The sequence below is a fragment of the Perca fluviatilis genome, chromosome 21 (assembly GCF_010015445.1).
Source record: "Perca fluviatilis chromosome 21, GENO_Pfluv_1.0, whole genome shotgun sequence".
Taxonomy (NCBI): Eukaryota; Metazoa; Chordata; class Actinopteri; order Perciformes; family Percidae; genus Perca; species Perca fluviatilis.
The window spans coordinates 13863552-13887359 of record NC_053132.1 but is presented as its reverse complement, the minus strand read 5'-3'; the positions used below and the strand labels follow the sequence as shown (position 1 = coordinate 13887359).

The 23808-nt window shown below is 38.9% G+C and overlaps 1 protein-coding gene across 1 annotated transcript in view; it reads right to left on the bottom strand.

Annotated features, from left to right (window-relative positions):
* The window catches only part of LOC120551480 (SH3 and cysteine-rich domain-containing protein 2-like), a 32306-nt gene extending 8498 nt beyond the window's left edge, over positions 1-23808 (bottom strand). Inside the window, exons 1-3 of the mRNA XM_039788944.1 lie at positions 23368-23808; positions 6710-7091; positions 3960-4054 (exon numbers count right to left, since the gene is read on the bottom strand). Coding sequence (XP_039644878.1) covers positions 3960-4054; positions 6710-7091; positions 23368-23457 — 567 coding nt within the window. The 5' untranslated portion in view covers positions 23458-23808. The remainder of the gene's footprint in view (positions 1-3959; positions 4055-6709; positions 7092-23367) is intronic.

Below are 23808 nucleotides of genomic sequence, written 5' to 3'. Positions count from 1 at the left end.
GTATGTTTGTGTCTGAAAGTCAAAGTAAAGAAATATATTTATACACAAAGGAAATGAATCAAAACGACGCATGGTGATTTGACAGATCTGGTGAGTTTAGACCTTCTGAAAAGTACAGAAGGCATCCAAAAGTGAAACATTGCTTTAAGGTTCGGAGGGAGTGTGAGGTTATGGATTTGTGGACTGACAGACAAGAATTTGCCCAGAATCTCTTCTTTATCTCCTTTCTTACAGAACACAAACTTCACCTCTACACTGAAATAACTGCATAAACTCTATATGAAAACATTGAGTGATTTCATAAAAGTTGTAGAAGTATTTTAACTAATGATGCAATTATAATATAGACTAATACTATTTCAGACACCCTTTAGAAATTCAACATGATCAACATAGGTTATGTAAAGTAATTAAAATATTATACCCATTTATAAATCTCACAGGTGCTTACGTAAATTTGTGTACAGTATGGCTGCAAAAGATGATTTTTGAATCATTGATTAATCAGCCGATTATTTTCTTGATTTATTTATTAACAGTTTGGTCTATGAATTGTCTGAAAAATGCCTTCAAGTCCAAGATGACTATTAAACATTAAACTGCTTGTTTCCAAACCCCCCAAATATTCAATTTACAATGATATTAACTAGAGAAAGGCAGCAATTATTATCAAATGATGGCCGATTGTCTGTCAACCGATCGCACTAGTGCTCTAGTGTACAGACAGAGAAATGCTAAACATTATCTTCATTATCCTCGTTTTAATCGGTTTGTCACAAAGTGCTTCACAGGAAATACAGGACACAAACAGAATAAAAGACCTCTCTGTAAATAAACTTGGAAAATGCTTCACTAATTAATGAGTGGCAATTGGCCTAATCTCCTCCTGCCAGCGCTGCAATTTGAAACAAACCGTGCTTAGAACTGGAGGTAGATTAATCATTTCCTCAGCAATAAAAACCTTGAAACATCCCTTTCACAACCAATAGTCAAACACCTACGATTACATATAAACATATCAGCAATGGTGACTGTGGAGTATCTTGGACTTGTTGAAGTTTAAGAGAGCAGAGCAGACCAGGGGAAATTTCACTCTTTGGTCACTTGAGATTCACAGAAAGCAAGATTGGACTCTGAAGGAGACTCACAAAAATTTGGTTAAGGATGAGTGTGAATTTCAAGCTTTCCTGCAGAAGCAATTTGTTTTGTGCAGTGCTCAGCAGGCCTATTTCTTTAATCAAAGGGTAATACATCTTTAAGTTTAATTAACATTGACTAGCTAAATGTTGTCAGGATCCCAAAGTCATTTTAGCCGCTTGATTCTGGAGATATTTTAAAGCAATCAGTCATATATGGGTGCACTCAGCAAATGGGTTGAGTGCGAGCCAAAAGGAACAGCAGTCATCGATATTCCTTTTTTCATTATAAATAACACTACTTTACATAAACTCTAGTTTGTGCCGAATTAATTTTGTCTTTTTATCATTTGTTATGATGAATGACCAGTGGTGGAAAAAGAACTCAGATTCTCTACTTAAGTAAAAGTAACAACACCACACTGTGCAAATACTTACACATTTTATATGAGTAAAAGTAAGCACGTATCAAAAGTAAAAGTTCATGTTATGCAGAATGGGGTTCATATTCTATGGTATTTTATTGGCTTATTATTACCTGTGGATTCACCTGTAAGCAGCCATTTAATGGTGTAGCTGATTAAAGTTTTATATCATGATCATTGACTTTTTGCACTGCAAAAAATAAAAAATAAATCTGAATTAGTTATGGAGTGTGTATTTTCTAAATATAATGACAATAATATGTCAGTCTACTTAGATTATTTCAATCCGTTTCCTACAGAAATCAACCTGTCACGTGAATTTTCTAGAAATACGTTTGAGAATCTTGACAGAAGGGAACTGCTGCTTTAGAATGAAAGAAATGACAATAATCGGGAAAATTAACGACACCAGGTCACTTCTATTCAAACAGGTTAGGGTATAAAAACTCTGTAGTTTGTGCAGTAAATATAAATAGACAAAAAAATCTATTAACTGTAGCTCACGCATAAACGTATCGTAAAAAGTGCAATATTTCCATCTGAAATGTAGTGAAGTAGAAATATAAAGTAACATAAAATAGAAAAACTATAAATACCTTAAAAGTGTACTTATGTGCAGTACTTGAATAGGTGTACTCAGTTACCTTTCCCCACTGTGAATGACTCCATACAGTAATTGCACCGATATACTGTAGTCATGATTAGTCACATTAAGATGAACTGCTCCTCCTACTCTTTAATGGACTCTGCTCTCTTCTCCCTGCAGCAACTACATTGCTGCTATGTCTGGCCTCAAGTCATCCCAAGAGTCTACTCAGAAATGTAAGTTTTTCCCACCAATCACGGGACTTACATTTATTCTATCATGATGTCAAACTAACATTTCTTCAACAACAAGACATTGTTGCACAAAACATTCCAGTCTTTCCTGCATTTTCATTTAATTAAAATATGTACAATGAAGACTAATCATCTGAGCAATTGCAGCACTTCAAATACAATAGAAGTAAAGCATTTCACAAGCAACCTCTTTGCCCACAAAAGCTTTGGATGACGCCCTTCGGTTGAGAGTCAGTGAACTCCGGACATTAAGTTACGTAGACGTATAGGAAGGAGCCTCGAACTCCATCCAGTTTCAGTAAAATACCTAATCCTTGCTTTGATAAGTGTGCTGTGATTGAAAAGGACACTGCCGAAGGCTTGGCGAGAGCCTGCCATGTCATATCCTCGAGGGATTGTGTGCGCCTAAAACACACTGAATTTCACACTGAATTAGCCAGACCAGCTGGTACAGGGAGATATTGATTTTTCAACAGAGTTGAGAGGGGAAGAAGGAAATGTAGCACCCAGACAAGAGAGAGGAAGAGAGGAGGGCGTTATGTGAGAAGAGCAGCAGATGCAGGAGGAAGGACAAAAAGGCTGAGTGAAAAAAATTAGGGACCTGGCCACTGAAACTTTATCACTGCCACCCTCCTCAGCTTTTGTTCCTCTTATGGCATTTATAGTTGGGAGATAATTTGATCCCACTGCTACCCTTTCACACATTTCCCAGTGCCTTATTGTACTTTGCAAAGCTCTGGTCAATCCTGATTCCATTTATATCCTCTCAGGCTTTATCCTCTTTTAACAAGACAGGGGCAGACAATTACAGCATCCAGATGCTGTTTAATGACACAATGCATTCTGGGTTAGTCCCTTGTCTACAGCATTTCTCATGCACTCATGCAACTCATGCATTTCCTGTACATGAAAAGAAAAAAATGTAATTAGCTATGTCAAAAAATGTTTTGCCCATGGTAAGCCAGGCTACTGGGGGATAACTGCAGCAAATGAGCAAAGCAGCAAGGGTACATTAAAGTTAATATAATTAATTAATACAAAGCCACCCTACTAATTAAGCATTTTATGCTAATGAGAGTTGTCACTTCAAGGGAGGCATTGTTCCCTTTCACAAGTCACAGGTGTCATGAGAACAAGAAATTGCAGTGAAACTACAATAATAAAACATGATTTTCAAACCTTGACAATTATGAGAAAGAAAGTACACAAAAAAGGTGAATCAATATGATAACTGTAATGTTAATACTATTTAGACTAATAACATAATAGTAATATATTGATTACACATATTTCCCTGCTGTCTCACTATGTAGCAAATGCAGCTACTTTTAGAATATTTAAAAAGAGCATTTCAGAATTTCACACCCTTTTAACACTAGATGACCACATATCTCTGGGTGTCATATCGCTTCCAGACAAGTGCCAGACACAGAGAAACTTTGAGTTACTATATAATATATTTTATGTGGGCAGTCAAGTGCAACTGTTCGCTTCATAAAAAAGGTGCATATTGCGTGGTAGTAAGACTTGATGATAAGTCAGTCTGAAGTGTTCTTACCTTCCCATTACAGGGCTTCTGGGAGAGCTCAGACGAGCACCAGAGGTGGGCTGCCATCTTACAGGCTTTACAACGCAGCCCCTGCTTGGAGTTCCCTGCATACATAGACACCAGACAATTTACTTTAACCCAGACTGAAGACCGCTGTCAATATTTGTGTTATCAGCAACTGGTTAACACTGCAAACCGAAATATCAGATGCGGCGATGGAAATGGAGGCGGAAAAAAATAATGTAGACTGCTTGTTGCCACACAGCGTTATATCTCGAGAGTGGTTTTATCTATTGAACAATTTCTGTTGCAAACAATAAAAAAAAAAGACTCCAGAGATGCTTTGTAACTGAATTTGACTTTGTTTTAGCAAAATACTAGGTGAACCAAATGTGTGCCTCACATGTAGAACCCACAACCCACAGAGCATAAAAAAATCTGACACACGCTTCATGTTCTGCCTGCAAAATGTTTCCAGTGGACTGGCCTGTATGTCTCAAGGTAAAGTACAGTATGTTACAGTTTTGTTTTTTTTTTGTTTTTTTTATTGCTAACTAGCATCGGGCAATACTGAAACCGATTTTTCAAAACTCTTCCTACAGTCTGCATTACCAACATGCATCTTTGTCAAACAGTTAACCTCACCTCCAAAACTCACTCAAACCACCTTCATATGTGTCTCAAAATAAGCTTGTTGGACCAAAACACTGGGAACAGCTTTCACTCAGAAAGCAAATATCACTCATTAACACACTGACTTTAAAAACACTAACAACAGAGAGCATTACCTACATGATTAACTTTTATTTATGAAGTAGGGCTGTGCAATTATTCAAATTTTAATCGCGATTTCGATTTTGTCTCCTAACGATTCCAAAAACAATGTAATCACAAATGTAAAAATGATGATTTTTTTTTTCTTTTATTTGAATTTTATTTATTACTTGTTTTCAAAAGATTGTGAAAGTGCAATACAACAGTTCATCTTATTTTGTATATTTTAAAAGGAAAGTATTAAGGGGAATTTCACAGTTTAAGGTGTTTTCACTGTTGATTTGTTTAACTGTTTAACATTTTTTTTAAGTTCAATAAATGCAACATGTTTCCAAAAGTCAATGAGTAATTCACATGAGTAATCACAATTTCAATTTTGACTAAAATAATTGTAATTATGATTTTTTCCATAATCAAGCAGCCCTACTTTGAAGTTTGAATTATTCACATAAATCAGTATTTCAATATAGAACAACACTTTTTTTTCCCCACTGACTGTACTAAAGGTTATGCAACTAGACATATTTGCTTCAATATCCTTTATGTTTTCTATGTCTGTGTATATAGTAATTCACTTGTGAAAAATAAAAAAGTTCAAAGGGATACGCCACAGTTTGTTGAAATAGGGCTTATCACGGTCTCCCCTAGCTGTAGATAGGTGGGCCAACACATTTTTTGTGCATGCCGCTAATTAGCTTAGCGTAGTGAATGGAATCCTTTGTTGCCGGTTAGCATGTTGTGAGCAAAAGTGAGCCAACAAAAGACAAAAAAAACAATCTAATTACTTGCACTGAGACAAAAAATGCGTTGGCCCACCTATCTACAGCCAGGGTAGACTGTGATAAGCCCTATTTCAACAAACGGTGGCGTATTCCTTTAAACAAAAAAGAAAATCCTGAAATTCCAGAGCTGCAATAATTATTACAAAAAAACTAGTAGACTAAAGGATAATCACTTATACTGTACAGGCCACAAATTATCATCAACATCACATCTCTTTCAGCTAAAATCAGCTGTTTGAAATGAGTATTATGTCATTTTATTGTAAATATTTTGCTAAGATATCTATATTTCAATATGCTTACTAATGAAATAAAACCAATTTGCCATTATTCTGTTTTGAATGCGTTTTTAACAGTTTTAAAAACAGCATGTTAGCATTTGAACAATGTGCAGCAGTTACATGAGTGGAGTTTGAAGGAGAAAAGAGTTCATGAATTTTGGTGAATGTGGTCATTGAATGCATTTTGTGTGAAAGCAATGAAAAATGATTCACAATTCGGTCCACATAGACTTCTGTTTCACTGACTGTGTGAAAGGTTTTGACAATGGGACTTAAATTTTGAGCAATGCATGTTAGCAATCTAAAAAAAATGTAAATGTATTTGTTGAATAATTTCCAATTTCAATAATAGGTCTCATCTAAAGCATCGTTGGTTCTTGAAAATATTTCTAAGCTGTGACCGGCCAAGGATTACTTGCATATAATAAATGTGATTTATCACTGTTTGGAGAAGTTATTGGCCATCCCAATTTTAACAGTAGCTGAGTATTCTGGTAAGACAGCTGACCTGGCCAACTAACTTGGTTTAAATGAAAACATACCAATTGTAAGACAAAGAGATACAACTCCCAGTGGAGCCATGTAAACAAGATTGGACAACAAAGCATGCTGTCAATAAGTTTCATTGGGACAATTTTCTGCTAAAGAAATAGCGCCATTATTATCCTGGGTAACGATTGTTAATCCTTTGAGAATCACAAACACAATTTGTTTCATTATTTTGGGTAAAGTGGCAGAATTTCCAGTGGAAAAGCCTATTTCTAACTGATATCGCTGCAGATTGACTAAACTCTGGTTAAAAATAAATATGTAGGCCTAAAGCTTATAACATTCCGCAGTATCCACTGACAAGCTTATCTCTGCACTTTGGGAGACGTTCACCTCTCGGAAAACAAAAACAACAACAAAACAACTGACCTACCTTGGATCATGTGTTTGCATCGCTGGCAGCTGGTAGGCCTACGGAAGACATGCTCCTGGAAACAGTGGGTCATGACCGGCTCCACCGGCTGGGCCAGAGACTTTGGCTGGGTTTTAGTGGTCTGTCTAAATGACAGTGACGGACTAATAGAAGGTGAGCGTGATGACAATGAGGGGTTGGGACTCGTAGAAGGGGAATGAGACGGAGAGCGATCATAGGCCAGGGGGGACTCTGGGATGGGGGGAGGAGATAGCGGAGGTGAAGGTGTGGTGATGAGGGCTGAGGGAGTGCGGGATTCGCCGTTACCGCGCTGGAAAAAGTTGTCCACACTCTTGCTGCGCATGACTGACTTGAAGGACAGGGTGCGCTTCAACCGCTGTAACTGAAAGACAAAGAAAAACGACAAGAAAACAAAAAAGGTGACCTTGAAGAATATGTCAAATTATAACCAATTCCAAGAGAAATGTGTTTCTGTTCCAGAGGAATGTGGATATAATAACTAAAAACAGCACCCACCTAGGGAAGTTAGAGCAAACCTCACTAGACACGTAAAAAGTGTTAAAGGCCCTAAAAACCTATTTTATCAATCAGCTACTCACTGTGAAAGATTGGATTCTACATAAACACTTCTACCAAAGTTAGAACAGTTTTTGATATTTCGCATGCAAGATATACAATGTGTATGTGTTTTTGTCTGTCCTCTCACTGCTTTGAAGTGAGCTTGGCTCAGGTGGAGAAAGATTATGTCATGTACTTTGATGAAACAATCATAAATATGCAACATCTGAATCAAAAGATGAGTTTGCTTATCTTTCCAGGCCAATGTCATTTAAATCCGATTAAACCACACATACACAGTTCTCTAACGCTTTGTCTTGTTAGAACCATTTAATGTTATAGAAAAATACAGGTATAAGTATTAAAGTGATGATTGACTACATCTTAAGGACACAACCCTTTCTTTGAATTGTGACATTATATACAGTAATGGGTAACATTTTAAAAGTAGGAATAGAAGTGTCCTTTCAAATGACAAAAAAAAGTGTCCAGCTCGAGCATTTGTGCAGTGTTTGAGAATCAGTCTGTTAACAGTCTGTAAGCTCTACCCTTTGACTGTCCTTGCCCTGCCAGGCTGGCTTCTGATCTTCCATCTTCAGTCTTTTTTCCCCCCTCTTTCCTGAGATCACGAATTTGCCATCCCTTGCGAATCCACATTAGTCAATACCCCCTTAAAATTCACGTTTGATTAGTTTTATTGAGCGGCCTGCACCTTCGCATTTGATGCAGTCAGTGATGCACAGCAAACACTGTGTTTATCTTTGACTCTGCTGGCATCCATTTCCAGCATGCTTGCCATCCAGTTGGCTACAATAAAGGGGATATTAGAATGACAAACAATTGCGGGGGTCTTAGAAGCAATGGGATCCAATATATGGAAATTATAACCACTGTGGACTCAAACATCAAGAGAATTGCCTGGAGAATGAGGACAAGGATGTAATTGGTCGAATGGAGAGCACCTCCTCAATTTACACACATCTGTCATAGCGACTGGGTTGATAACCAGAGTCATACCTCAAACTTCAAAGCTAAACAGAGTTTTATTTGATTATGGATTGGGTTTATTTAGTGGCACTAACATGTTTTGCTTGTAGTAAACAGGATCAACGGAAGAACATTTCCACGCGCCGGATGTCCCTCACCTTTCTCTATCATGTCTTGCCGTTCAAACTCTGTTTGCTTTGTGAAACAACAATAAACTAGCCAGCTACATGCTGAAAATGGCAAGTTTTGAAGAAAGTTTGGATTGTGCAACAATGCAGGCATGCATTGGTCCAATCTGAGTTTTGTGTTGCATGACTAAAACAACTTTTTAACGTATGTTCCACCAAAACAAGTTCCTTCCGAGCCTATTTTGCAGCGGCAACGCTACTTTTCTCAGGTGCTTAGCACGGTCCAAGACTATTGTGATTGGCTTAAAGAAATGCCAATAAACCAGAGCACGTTTTCCTTACATCCCCGAATGCTATTTCTTTCTCCAGCGCGCTTTGGAGGAGGGTCTGGCAAAGCAAGACTATGGACAAAGTAACGTTACACACGGCAATACGCTGGTAACAGTAAATGACGTTTAACCATGTATCCAGTTAATTTAAATGGCTCGCTGTGGAGATTTGTCTGGCAATGCAAAGCTATCCTTATAGTAGGGGTGGCACAGTTCATGAAAAAAAATCCGAACCGTTCGGTTCGCTTGTCTCAGTTCAGAGCGTGTGTGCGTTGCACGATTCGACGCATGCGCAATGTAGCCTTGTGCCCGTCAGATGCCCGTATGTGACCTCAGACAGTGTGTTTCCCTTTCGCACGAAAGAAGAGGTGTGGACAAGTTACCAACAAAACGTACAGCGAAAGACCGTGCAAAACATTTTAGACCGTCCTGCCAACCTGTATATATTTTAACATCAATGTACGATGCGTTTTTTCACTCTAAAGCCGCTGCCGTTTCAATCCTGTCGGCTTTCTGCAGCGGGCGGGGCTGCTCAGTTCCCCCTGCAAAACACACACACACACACACACACACACACACACACACACACACACACACACACACAACACACACACACACACACACACACACAAAAAAAAACACACACACACACACACACACACACACACACACACACACACACACACACACACACACACACACAACAAAAACACGCTTACGCTCATTATTTTAAGTGCAATGATAAGTCCATAAGTACTTTATCAAACCGTATTAATGTGTGGCGCAGGATAAGAAATGAACTAACAATGTAAAGATCAACAAGCCACTGACAGACATGTTCAAATTTGATTAATTCATAAATTATGAATAAATCCACCACCCATTTTCATATTATGCCAACATTTGCAGCATCCTTAGCCTTTCTGGTAAAGTTACTAAGAAAACTCAGCCTAGAGTAATTTTATTCTCCCCAAAACAAGTTTCCTTTTTATTTTTAAAGAACTATACATATAATAAATAATCACAACTTTTTTTTTTTATTCTGACTTATTCAAAAGAGTTCCTCCCTTTTTCTTTTAAAGGATACCATTTTTGTAAGAGCTACACTGAAGTTGGCAGTTTGATAAATGCAAGTTATTTCAATTGATATTCTGTAATATTTCAATCTTCTTATGCTATAAAGGCACATAAGTTACTGTAGATGGCAATACACATTCTCCTTTTTTTGGCAAATAAATGAAAAATTTGTTGAAATCATCAATGTCTTCCCTCTTGCTGTATCAAAATCTCACCTACCTTTCCTCAGAGATGGTCCCAATAATGTGCTTAAAGTAAAGTCAAATTCAGTTTGTGCATGATCACATGATCTAACTATTTTTTAAATACTGTATCCTACATTGTGGATAATTAAGCTAAATATCATATGGTGAAGTATATTTCTGGAGTGTTAAAGATTAAAAGAAAAAATAACAAGAACTGTACAGAACCGAAAACCGTGACCCTAACACCGTGATACGAACCAAACCGTGGGTTTTGTGAAACGTGCCACCCCTAGCTTATAGTAGTGAAACGTCTGACACTATTACTCTTCTACAAAAGAGGAAAAATGTTAGAGAAGGTAGCATCCTTGTCACGCCCATTGTACCTTTGAAATCCATCACATCGCCCATCTCACTCCTTCGCAGAAAATCCGATCAATAGCATTGAGCAGGTTCCTCTTTTTCTTCCTTAGATACTGATTCACAGATGTCAATTAGTTTGAGTGATGAAATAGTCCTCTCTGTTGACCCATTAGCAAGTTCCTCTCATAAATGTTTTCTCCAGGGAGCTGAGCCCATGCTTTCCTTAATGGCCTTTTCTTGGCTCGACTGGTGGCCCATTCAGTAATGGATGTTCCTTTCTATTAGATTTTTAACTTGTCTGACTTTGTTAATCTTCTCTCTGGTGAAGGCCAGTCTTTGCTCCAGTTCCAGCAAGGAAGGAACAATTTATTTAGGCACAAACTAGCCAACACATGACTGATGATGAATAGCTTTATATACCTCCCAGAGCTTTTACAAAGAATAAAGTAAAGAAACAAAGAGGACTCTTCTGAAGTTTAAAGGAATATTGAAGAATAAAATCTAGCTTACAAAGGAGAATTCCGGCCGATTTTTACCTGAATCTTGATCGCTATATATTTCTGAGTACTGTCGATAGGAAGAAAAAAAAACAAAATTGGTGCTAGCAAACTGGAGTTGTTGCAGCTACGTCCAGAGCTCCCAGTTAGCTAAAATGCTAGTTGTCGGGGCATCTTATAAAGAGTGCCTTTGTGCCTCTTAACAGACACAAATGCAATTAAAATGTCTGTGCAACATGAACAGGGCCCTTACATGACAACAAGATGCGTTTTCAACTCCGACATTGTGAAGAAACAGTTTAAATTTTACTCATATTATGCTTTTTGGCTTTTCCCCTTTTCTTTATTGTGTTATATAGGTTTACAAAGTGAAAAAGCCCAAAGTCCACCCCAAAGGGACTTATCATCTCCAACAGAAAACACTGTTCACAAACCGCTCTATTGTAGTCCAGCCTTTACTTCCGTGACGAATGTGCGTCACTTTGTAACACACGTTATAATGCTCCCTAGCTGCTAGCGTGGCACGCCCTCATACTCTGCAACTGACTAGCTAGCAGTACTTACTGCGCATGTGTGACTCCCAACAAAGATGGTACAGAAGTGAGATGCCTCACTCTGTAGCTAAAACAGAGAGCTCAACACACAGGGTGAAAAGAGAAGCTGCAACAATGTGCAGTACAACAAATATATGGCGTTATCTGAAAATTAAACCACAAAACTATTCCGTTACAACCTCTAAATACAATTAGGAACCTGAAAATGAGCATAATATGAGCACTTTAAGGGGTCCTTGACTTAAAAAACGTTAAAGACCCCTGGCCTACAGTAGAATACCTGTTAGAGGGATATGATTAACCTGTGGTCTTAAACACATTTAGGCAAGTTAGTTAAGAGAAGCAGTAAACAAATCCAGTTATCATTATTGTAGTTGCCAGAGCTCCTTAAATTTGGGAGCTGCAGGGCATCACACTGCATCAATCCTTTATGGTTCCTCTTACTATATGTGTGGCTTTGGGTTATGTGTGTTAGTATAGCTGCTGGAGTGTTGTCTTATATCCCCATACCATCCTCTCCAGAACAGAAATCAAAAGAAAGCTCTAATGAATGCAAATCTCTATATTTCTGCATGGCACTTTAGTGTCTCTCTGTAAGGTTTTGAAAAGTCTATTTATGGATCACAGAACTGGATACCCATCACTCTCTGAACTACTGACGGCAATTAGCTCATCATAGTGCAAGTAGCGTGGTGTACTAGAGCAGACTGGCGTTTGAGGAAGAAGATGAATAAAAGAAAAAGTATGAGCGCAGTCAAAGAAAATGAGGAAAAATAGGTAAAACCAAAGAAATTAAGAAAAAGAGTATAGTAAGAGAAGATAGAGTGACAATACCAAACCATCAACCCCCATCTTCTTTGAAAGCCCAATGCACCAGGGCCTCTCTATTACCCCTCTGACAGACCAACCGGGCAGACAGAGCAGACATCTCACAGGCATTTTCCACTTGGCGTACCGTAGGCACCGCATGCCCCGCAAGCAATCTCGGCCATTCAAGTCAATGTTAATATTCCACCAGCCGCGCAACGGTGCGTCGCAGAAGTGTGCGTGAAGCGGCTCTCCGCTCCGCTAAAGATACGCGTCAGGTCTATTTTCACACGAGCCGTCTGGACAGCCAGGCAAAACTGAAACAGCGAGATCATCCAGTCAGTTTACCACCCCCCAAGTATCGTATAAGTCTCCTCTACAACATCACAGACAACGAGCGAGTCATCTTGGAGGTGGAAAAAATAATACAAAACATCACAGAACCATTTTATCAGGACAACACCAGAAAAGAGAAGGCATGGAGTTTAATTACAGGAGTGCTTGGAGTGGAAGGTAGATACTAGTTTAATAAATGCGTAATTGTTCTGTAAAGTACTTGTAGAGACAATAAAATCTGCGTGTCGGGCAGCAAGACCTGAGCTCCTGAGACGCTCCGAGTGTGGAATGGCGCATGGCGGAGGACGGAACAAAACCGGAACACAGCCGGAACGCAGCAGAGACGCGCCCAGTGGAAAATGCCTGTCAGCCTTATGCTTCGGCCGTTTGAAAATGAGCACAGAGCACAGATAGGTTTGGTGAAGGTTTCTATTAATAGGCTGTTGTGAGAAATGCCTGGATAAATTAATGATTAAGAAGTGTGTGTGAGTGTGTGTGGTGTTCACACAAGATGCCTGTGAAGGCGAAAAGTCATCCTGCTGCCACTACAATACAGTTCCAGCTCCGATGCTTTTCTACATTGTCTTTGCTTTCTTTTTTCCAACACAGAGGTAATGCAGTGAGTCGACAGGAAAAACATGGAGAAAATCTGCCAGCTAATTGTTGGCACTAGTACATTGCCACATCTTTGAGTTTATCGTGGTTATGTCTTCAAACACATACACTCTTAGCCAATTGACTGCAATCTTCAGGAAAGAGGATTACACTGTCTAAACCTGAACACAATTTCCACCATCTTTGGATCAATCTTTAAACATGAGCCTCTTTGACATACACTACAACCCTGAACTGGAGCGAAACCGGAAGAACATCCAAGGGTGTAGAAGGGTGATTTACACAAAGACGACAACGACAAAATTTCCAACGAGAGAGACAACGAGATTCAGGAACTTATTAGCATACTACACTGTTGTAAACTGTAACCGCCTATTAATTGGTGAAACATGAATTGATCAAATGCATTGTATGATCCAAAATGAATTACTCTAATTCAATGTTAATATAATATGTACAATTAATACATGTTATTCCCATGTGTTTCTTAATGGTTGTTATTCCTATTGCTACCTTAGTGAACTGTTGTAGATGACAGTATGGGGCTGTAATGCACCAGTTTACACCGGTTTCTGTGTGCAAAAGTGCTTGTTTAACAGTTATCTGCAGTTGGACGACAGTTGAGCAACTTACTCCCCAAAGTCTTGCACATAACATTCCCCCAGCAGTGTTTTTTCTCAGGACAAATCTTTAGCTGCTCATGATATTAAAAACTATTACTGAACACACAAGAACCTGATTAAGTTTAGCATTTTTCTTGCACTGAGCTATACATTAAAAGGAGACCTCATTAGAAACAACCGAATGTGCAAATGGAATGGTTTTGTGGAATAAATTGAAAACATCCTAGGACAGTGCAAAACTGACAGTTTAATTAGACAGACAGTTCTTCAGCACCGATATTTGTCGATCCATCTCGATGTATTAAAGAATTCACATCATCCAAAAAGCACTTACGAAAGGTGAAGCTTTTAGTATTTTTAGTTATTTTGTTTGAAAAACAAATATTGAAAATCACATTTAGATGTAATGACATTACAGTTTTAAACCAGACCGGTGGTTTACCTGATTGAATATATGGCTCCCTTATACTTTATGTAAATATCTTAGTTGAAAGAAAAGGTGTGAATCAAGGTATATTATTCTCCTATCCTCCTCTTATTGTCACAGTCACAGCTCTGTGTGGCTCCCAAATATCTGCCTGTTGTTTGTTTGTCAGTGATCCAGGCGCCTCTTAGCCTAGAAATCTAGACGCACCCTAGCGGCAGCAAAATTATTTTGCAGCCAGGGGGGTCTAGGCACTCTCAGTTGACTTGCGAGCTGGAAAAACCAAACTCTGGTCAGGCCAATCACATTGTGTATGGTCAGTAGGTGGGCTTATGGCTGCTGCTGCTGCTGGGAACAGCTGTCTTCTGGAAGACTTGGAGTTAAGCTTTTCTTTGAGAAAAGAACAAAGAACGGCACTGAAGTCATTCTTAAAAAAGGAAGATGTGTTCGGAGTTTTGCCGACCGGATACGGCAAAAGTTTAATCCATCAACTAACTTCTCTTCCTTCTCCGTTGCTCTGCCTGGTTGTAGCGCTATCCTATTAAGTGCAGAGGGAATTTGAAAGACAACCGTTTATCCCACCTCTTGGATTGTGCTCCATCAATGTTGAGTTCCCAGACCCAACATCTTGATGTGGGTCTGGCTTGTCAGGCTACGCGCTTCTTGTTAGCAAAGACTTCGCCAACTCACAAGCTGGCTGCCTGAGTGTGCAGCAAGAGAAGCTTGCATTTCCAAATCCTGCCGTTTAAAATGCTTAACTGCACAAGGAGCTTTTGCAGTTGGCATTAGGTGACTGCCACAACACCTCTTTGATATGCACACAATGGTGAAAAAAACAACACTCATTGGAGTGTTATAATAAAAATGTGGTTACCCACTAAGGCTATATTGTCTCACATTTGACACAGATTATATTGTGTGTATATTTTATTGTGTGTAGCCTATATTGTGTATTGTGTGTGTGTCTTCTGGAATAAATACTTCTGAAGTATTGGTTCCTGAAATATGTTAGATTTTATTTGAGTCACCCTATCAGCCCTATAACTAATACCATACAGGAAGACTAGGCTAAATCAAATAAAAGAGTGGAGAGAAACAATGGGATGTCCAGGGTGCAGGACAAGATCAGTATATTCGTATTCAAAGAAAAACCTTATTTATTGACTTTTAGGTATGTTCAAAAAAAATTTAAAAAGGTAAATGAGGGACAAATTTAAAAAAGGAGAAATTTGGGGATTAATTATTCTGTTGATAAACCAGAGTAGAGAGAAAGTGAGGTCTAATTATTATTTTTTTTTTACTTTAATAATCAAATCCTATTTCAATGACAGTAACTTACTAGCAGTATGCTATTGAATGTTGATAATATAGTTATATCATAGTTGCTAGGCAACACAAGCTCTTTATAAATGATACTTGATGCATTGAAGTATTCAATAAGTCTTGGAGCCAAATGTGTACTTTTTTTACAGTTTGTTTCAAGGTGAGTCGGCCATTCAGAGCTGAAGATCAGAACTATCATTATAAAAGCTTACATTTTCACTCCATTAAACAGCTTTGCCTTTTAGAAGACAAAATGACCTCCAAAGTCCACTGTCTCTAAAGCAGCAACCTCCAGCAAAGTCCATATTATTCCCAACGGACTGCTCTAACCCTGACACGGCAATCTGCTGGATCAGCAGCATTTTAGAACTCAATCAAGTACAGTAATTCAATCCAAACAGTACTCGGGTCAACAATGGATACATGAGCACAACGTATGAGATGTGATAACAATGTTGAATATCGCGATAACAATATTACTTGCAAAAAGTTCTGCTGCTTTTAGTATACTGCTCAAATACAACAAGTTGCTTGTTAGATTAAAATAAAAATAAAATAATTTTAATGAACACTGAATTTAACACAAAAGGCACAATTAAAAAAAGTTGAGTTAATTTTAAAGTGCAGTTTTCTAGAGATACTCTCTTAACTAAACACAAAAAAAGTGTCTTTCGCAATGTGTCGCAGTCTTTCGCGATGTTTATTTCGCAAGTTGATCTTGCGATGACGATAAAAAAAAAACGTTTTGTCATGCGGCCCTACTGTAAAGTATGGAAAGTTCGTTTGCGTTCATTTATAGATAAAACAGCATTGATGTCCTATTCTTTGTGTGTTTTCTGTCTTTCTGAATATCCATCTCTTCCCGTCTCTCTCATTGTGTCTCTGTCTATCTGTAACCCTTCATCTGTTTTTTGTGCAGACTATAGTTTGTTTCAAAGGTCAGCGGTACAAGTCAATCATTCTGGCAGGAGAAACACAAACATATCATGGTCTGTCAGAAGTGAGTGATGTATCCTGCTAACATTGATATGCTTTTTTTCCAGAAATGTCATCTACACAGTACAATCATCTGAATGGCCCAGACCGATGCTAGTACACAACAGAAAAGCTAATTCAAAGAAGTTTAGTTACCTTCTGACACAGAGGAAATTAAATGCCACCACTGTCAACACCCGTTCAAAACTAAATAAACAGTCAAACTTTCCAATTTATAGCTATGCATTTGTGTTTAATGATTTGTTTCATGAACTGTAGAAATTACAAATTGGAATTTGATTGTCTTCATGTTTGTTCATTTATGAAAGGTAATTGACTCTTTTTTCTTTCATTCTTGGCAGGACCTCTGGCTGCCTATTCTATTCTTAAATCACCCTTAAGGACCCTACCAAAAATAAGTAGCCTATAATAGAAGAAAAAAAAAAAAAAAAAAAAAAGAGCCCCAGAATGGCACATGCAAATTAAAGGTGCTCTAAGTGATGCAACGTGTTTTTTAGGCTACACATTTTTTTTTTTCACATACAGCAAACATCTCATTATCCGCTAGCTGCCTGTCCCCTGAACACACCGTAAAAAAAACACGGTCTGTAGATAGCCCAAGCTCCACAAACGGCAACAAAAACAAACTGCGCCAACCTGCACAACGGGGGGACAGGGGACAGGCAGCTAGTGGATAGTGAGGAGATGTTTGCTATATGGGACGAAAAATGTTGTAGCCTAAAAAACGCATCACATCACTTAGAGCACCTTTAATTTGCATGTGCAGAAAGAGAGAAAGATGAGAGGTGAAGTGCAAGTAGAAATAGACAAGGTGTTGGTTTTCATTTAAATGGGCTACAGTCAATAATAGAACAAACAAGGGAAATGCATACTCTAAATGGAGAAAAAGAAATTAAATGAAGAGGAGAAAAAGGGGCTGATAAGGAAGTTAGCAGCAGAAAGAGCAGGGCTCTGAGAAAGTGAGTGTGAAGGGCAAAGTCAGAGTGAAACCATTGCCATTATTTTACCTCATAAAAACGTCTTTGTGTTGGCTGAGAATGCGATGGGCTGTGTGAAGGCCCTGTGGACCGAGGCATAGCACCACCTTGCATTATCAGCATTTACACCCATTGTCTATGAATATCAAACTTTATGTAGCGGCTGATTCTGAGCACAGCTCTCATTTCCTCCACTATTAAACAACATAGAGTTTAAAAGGAATAGTTCAAAATATTCACTTTCATGCGAAAGAGGATGACGAGAAGACCGATTCCACTATTATGTTAGTATGGTAAATATGAAGCTACAGCCAGCAGCCGGTTATCTTACTTTAGCATAAAGACTGGAAAACAGCTAGCCTCAGACCAAAGCCAACAAAATCTGAAAATCCTATCACCTCTGAAGCTCAAAAATTAACACATTATATGTCATTACAAACACTAAGTGTAAATAAGAAATTTTTCCATTAAATGGGGATTAAGTTGTCAGTCTGACTATTTCTTGGCCAAGAGTACAGTAACTTTTCTGGAGTCTCTTAGCTCAGCTGGTTACCTGGCAACTACTCCCAGTCCAGAAATAGTCTGGCATATAAGCATGGATGTATTAAGAGAACTAGATACAGCGTTCGGCACGAAGCCCCGTTCATTCCAATGAGAGTTGCTCAAAAGCGCATAAAGCAGTAATGGAGCTCGAAAATACCCGGATCTTCCACAGTCACGGAGCTCGATCCTCCTCATTGACTGGCCCATGACGTCACGATGGACATGCACACTAGCAAGAGTTTGTGTTGTCGTAACAACACTGTGCGTTCTTGAGCTTCTCTCTCGTGTCTCTTACAAGTATTTAGCTACTTCGTTCTCTTAATACATCCATTAAATATAGCTATGTGGCGAACTCATGAACTCGCCGTTTCATTGTCTTAAATATTGACTAAACGTTAAACATTGTGTTTACGTTATTCCTAATTGTTTACATGCTTATCTAAATAAACTGTGGATGTATTTAAAGAACCAAGGAGATGTAATCATTATGTCGTGCTACTAGCTAGATACTAGCTAGCTAACCTCAGTAGCTAGCGCAAGCTAGTATCTAGCTATGTCTGTAGTAACGTTATGTAGGCATATATGTGTTACCGTTCTCTTAATACAACCATGCTAGCTACCGCTGACGTTAGCTACTAGCTGATAGCCCCGGCAGTTTTGGAAACGTTAATGACGTTACATCCATGTTACAGGCTTAACAGCATACATACATCCATACATCCCTCGGATGTATCATAAGATAATACCATGGATGTATTAATAGAACACATAGTGAATTACAGCGATTAGCTCTATCCATTATTACAGCTACAGGACATCGGGAGAACCGTCATATGAGCCTCCGCAGTTCAGGGCGACGTGTGCAGGCGCAGTCCCGCGGGTCTGTCCGCGTTCACTATGCGCATTCATCATGCGCATTCACAGTGTTGGGGAGTAACGGAATACATGTAACGGCGTTACGTATTCAGAATACAAATTATGAGTAACTGTATTCCGTTACAGTTACAATTTAAATAGTCTGTATTTAGAATACAGTTACATTGTTGAAATCAATGGATTACATGACGATACTTCTCTTTTTCATTAGTTTATTCACTTTGAATAAATTAAGGCAACTCTATGAATTTTCCAGAAGCCCCAAGATCAAGATCAGTCACAATGTAGTCGGAACCGGCGCGACAGAGCCAGAGCAGGAATGCGTTTCTATCTTGGAAATTCAAACAGCATTTCACATTAAAGAACGAACAGGGAGAATGAAATATAACTGTGCAGTGCAACCTCTGCTTGCCAGCAACCAACCTGCTTTCAGCGTCCAAATTACTCCACCTCCAACCTGAAGAAGCAGCTTAAAGTAAGTTATTTTTTTAATTAGCCAAGGGTAGTTGTCTGCTGTAGTTTTACTGGTCACCTTGCTATTTTAACATTGATGTGCGACTTTACATTCTCCTACGTGCTGATTTACTAGCTCCAGAGCCGTTTAAAGACTGACTAGCCCCGTTTGACATGCTAGCTAACGTTAGCTAAAATTAGCTCGTGGTAGCAAGACTGCGGTTAGATTTTTGTAGTATGCAGTTCGGGACTACCAATACAATAATCTATCTGCTTGTTCAGGTAAACATTCAGCTAGTTGGAATAAAAAGAACACACCATTATAGGCCTGTTTAGTAACCTGGATGTGACAGCTGCATTCCTACACTTATAAAACGCAATTCAATGTGGAAGTAATCCTGAAGTAATCCAAGTATTCAGAATACGTTACTCAGATTGAGTAACGTAACGGAATACGTTACAAATTACATTTGTTGGCATGTATTCTGTATTCTGTAATGAAATACGTTTTGAAAGTAACCTTCCCAACACTGCGCATTCATCATGCTTAGTTTAATAACTCTTGATTCGGCTACTAGTAAATGTTAAAATTTTTTAAAACATGACGTTTTAAACATGACGTTTTAAACAAGGACCCTTTAAGTGTTCAGGCTGGTAAGTTGATGTACCCACAAAAAAATATCCGCTGAAATATAGAAGTTTCTTTCGCCATGCAAAGTCTATGGGAAAAGTCTTTCTGGGCCAGAGGGGTGTAGTTCCACTGTTGGCTGCTAAGCCCATGTTGCTTTAAGACATGGCGCTGTTCCTGGGGGCTTGCATATAACCCCTGATTAATAGCAAATTGATGTTCTTGATGAAATTCTGTATGAGTTAAACAAATTAGATACTGTGCTTCAGAGGTAACAGTAGGCAGATTTAGCTACATTTAGATAGAGAGCCAGGCTAGCCGTTTCCCCTTGTTTCCAGTCTTTACGCTAAACTAAGCTAACCGGCTGCAACTTCCTATTCAGATAACAGACGAGAGAGAGAGAGAGAGAGAGAGAGAGAGAGAGAGAGAGAGAGAGAGAGAGAGAGGTATCGATCTTCTCATCCAACTCTCGGCAAGAAAGCACATAGGCGCGTTTCCCAAAATGTATAACTATTCCTTCAACCATTGCTTTATCTTTACAAACTCGTCCTCTACTTTACCCGGCAAGAAAGCACATAGGCGCGTTTCCCAAAATGTATAACTATTCCTTCAACTAGGGGTGGGGGAAAAAATCGATACAGCATAGTATCGCAATATTTTTCATTTTTTTTTTTTTATGATATATGTGTTGGTCAGTCTGTCTGCTTACAATCCCATTTTGCAGCAATAAAATTGAAGTGAAGATATCGACAAAATTTTCCTTTGGGGACATTATTTGAAATTGGGAAAAATTTGAAGTTTGAAAAAAGGTAATATATTGCAATATATCGCTGAATATTGCAATATGTTTAAAATCGCAATAATATCGTATCGTGACATAGGTATCGTGATGATATCGTATCGTGAGGCCTCTGGTGATTTCCACCCCTACCTTCAACCATTGCTTTATCTTTACAAACTCGTCATCTACTTTACCATACCACTATATGCAAGACACCTGAATGGCATGCGCTCCAAGTGATTATAGAGGAAAAATATTTTTGAAACGGTCACCTTGCCCGTAGGTGTAGGAGGTGGAATAACTATTCATTATCTGTCACATCATCTATTAGAAGCATTCTAGAAAGCTGGTAGGCCCACTTATCACTGTAATAAATACTCTGAGAGCCGAGGGACAGTGGAGAGACAGAGAAGGAATGAGAGATAAGAGAGAGAGAGAGAGAGAGAGAGAGAGAGAGAGAGAGCTGATGAAGAGATGATAAAGACTGCGGAGAGAGGCGGTAAGAGGCACTAAGAAAGAGAGACATGGAGGCAGAAGAGGGAAAAAAAATGTAATGACATGAATAGAGAAATAGGCAGAAGTAAGAAGATTGACAGAAAGAAAGAAACAAGTGAAGCTCTAATACCCTTGAGCAGACTCTTCTAAAAAGAGACCCCACAGTTGTAACAAACACTTTATCTTTCTTTCCTCTACATTCTTCTTCTGTGGGATGTGGAGCGGTCGCGGCTGCCAGCAGGGGCTTGGCAAACACAGAGCTGCATGGCTGACGCAGCTTAGAGGATTGCTTCCTCACAGTTTTGTTTTGTCTGGATGACCATTTGTGTGAATTATGACCAAGCCCCCAGCAAGACACGGCAAACATTTGCTAGCTGATTGGCTCATAAATTCATGCAGCACCTCAATGCCCACCATCCATTGTGTTTGTCTGTAGTCAAATAGAAACCAGAGGCCCATCCTGCCATGCTTGTTCCGGGTCCCTGTGGTGATGACTAGCAAAAGCCAGCCTTAATGTGATGTGTTGTTGTAATTGCTGCCGCAATTAAGGCCGTTCTTGACGCTAATTTGAGTTGTTAAATATTGTTTAATGTGTTTAATGTTAAAAAATGAATGTGATTCAGGAGATTTAGGTCAAGTCAGTAAGTGAGAATTTACTGTCTCAGTTTGAAGTTCAGCTCCACTTTTTGTCAAGAAAGCTCGATCAGCAACAACCATTCCATCTTTTTCAAGAGATTCTTCACCCGAGAGCTTCAGGAAAACTATGTTACTGGTTTGTGCTAATTTAATTGAAAATGTGTTTGGGAATATGCACCACTGATGACATGATGCATGCCTTAAGGTGGGTCATCTTGAAGCACCTTCTTGAAGAAGGTCAAAATCTAGTTTTAAACCTTCTGTTTATTACATTTTATTTAACATAACCTATATTTTTAGTTCCATTGGTGTTGGAAACCTCTTTTGCAAGGGGCGACTGGCTAAGACAGAAGCATAAAAAGTTGCAAAAAAACAAACAAAAGTAACAATAAGAACAGCAATTTCAGATTCATCCATTTGAATTCCAAGTGGCTGGGGCAGAAAACATATAGGCTTTCTTTCCCATCTCTGACCGCTGAATAAGAGACAGCGGATATATGTCTTGCGATCTGAGATAATGATTGAACTCAAGGTGGTTATATGTTGCATGCTCCTAAAGTAATGTCTTTACTCAAATTACCCCTGCAGAACATCTTGGGGAAGGTAGTAATTCTAGCAGAAAAAGCATAGGAAGAAATGGTATATCGCAGAGAAGTAGATACATGTGAAGTTAATAGGGGACCACAAGCCCCAAAGCAGGTTAATCTGTCCATGCCTCAACCATGTTTGCCATCCTGTGTGTTGTGATGGTCTCATGGGTTTCCCAAGAGAAAGGATGCAAGGACCCCAAAAGGTACAGGCTCATAACTCCTCTGCTTGGACACTGTACCTCCAACATTTACTGCAGGTACACAATATTATGGATGCCTTCCTTTAGATAAAGTGAAGCCCAACAACACATTCTCAAAGCAGGTTTCTTAACTTGCCTCTACCTGCAGCTCATTCTCTTTAACTGAATTGATTGATTGATTGATTGATTGATTGAATAATAGTTTCAACCGGTTTTTAATTACATCATTGTCTTTTCATGAACTAGTGTGCCTAATATGTTTGTGTATTCACTACACATGGCACGGATATCACACACACCTTCATGTAATCTCGGCCCTCTGCTAACTTTGAGGTCAGGGTAGTAGTTACAAGAATTAAAGCGGCTATTAAAGCTGCTTAGAGTTGTTATGCAAGACGCTGCATATGCAACCACTAGGCTACAGAATTAGCCTCGTAAGTCAGAACTTGGTCGAAATTTCCATAAATACAATTTGAATTTAAAGACAGAGGGTTAAACAAGTCCAAATTATAAATTAAAATTACATTTGATTTAAATCATTCCTTAAACAGAGCACTTAGACAACTTCTGAGACACTCTTGCTTTAGCTTCAATAACCAATTTTAAGTTTTGTTGTTTTCAAAGGAAAACCGCCATATTTGCTGATAATTAGATATCCTTAGACACAGGTGTGTTGTTACCTTTGATTCATGTTGGCTGGGCATGGTGGCCTGTGGTCGGCGGAGGTCCCGGTTTTGTGGTTCATTCTCCTTTTCGCTGATTTCCGTCATCTCGGATCAGAAAATGTTCCTTCACCAGCAACACCGAAACAAATTGATAAGTCCACGGCGACAGAGGAATGGTGTGAAACTATGCACACAGAGGTTTAAACATCGCTACAGTCCGAAGAGGTAGAGCTAGTTTTTAACTGTCAAGTCATCTTTCATCGGTATAATACGGTATTCAGTCGAAAGGATCCTTATTATTTCTGGTTTTAAGACTCTAACTGATGCAGAAAATACCGATAATGATTTATACTGTGAATGAAAATATCCAGTGTACATTGTCCCTGTCTCGAGCCTTTCTTCTCCACCGGCCAGTTTTTCTCCCCCCGCGCACACACACGCGCTCTTACAACAACT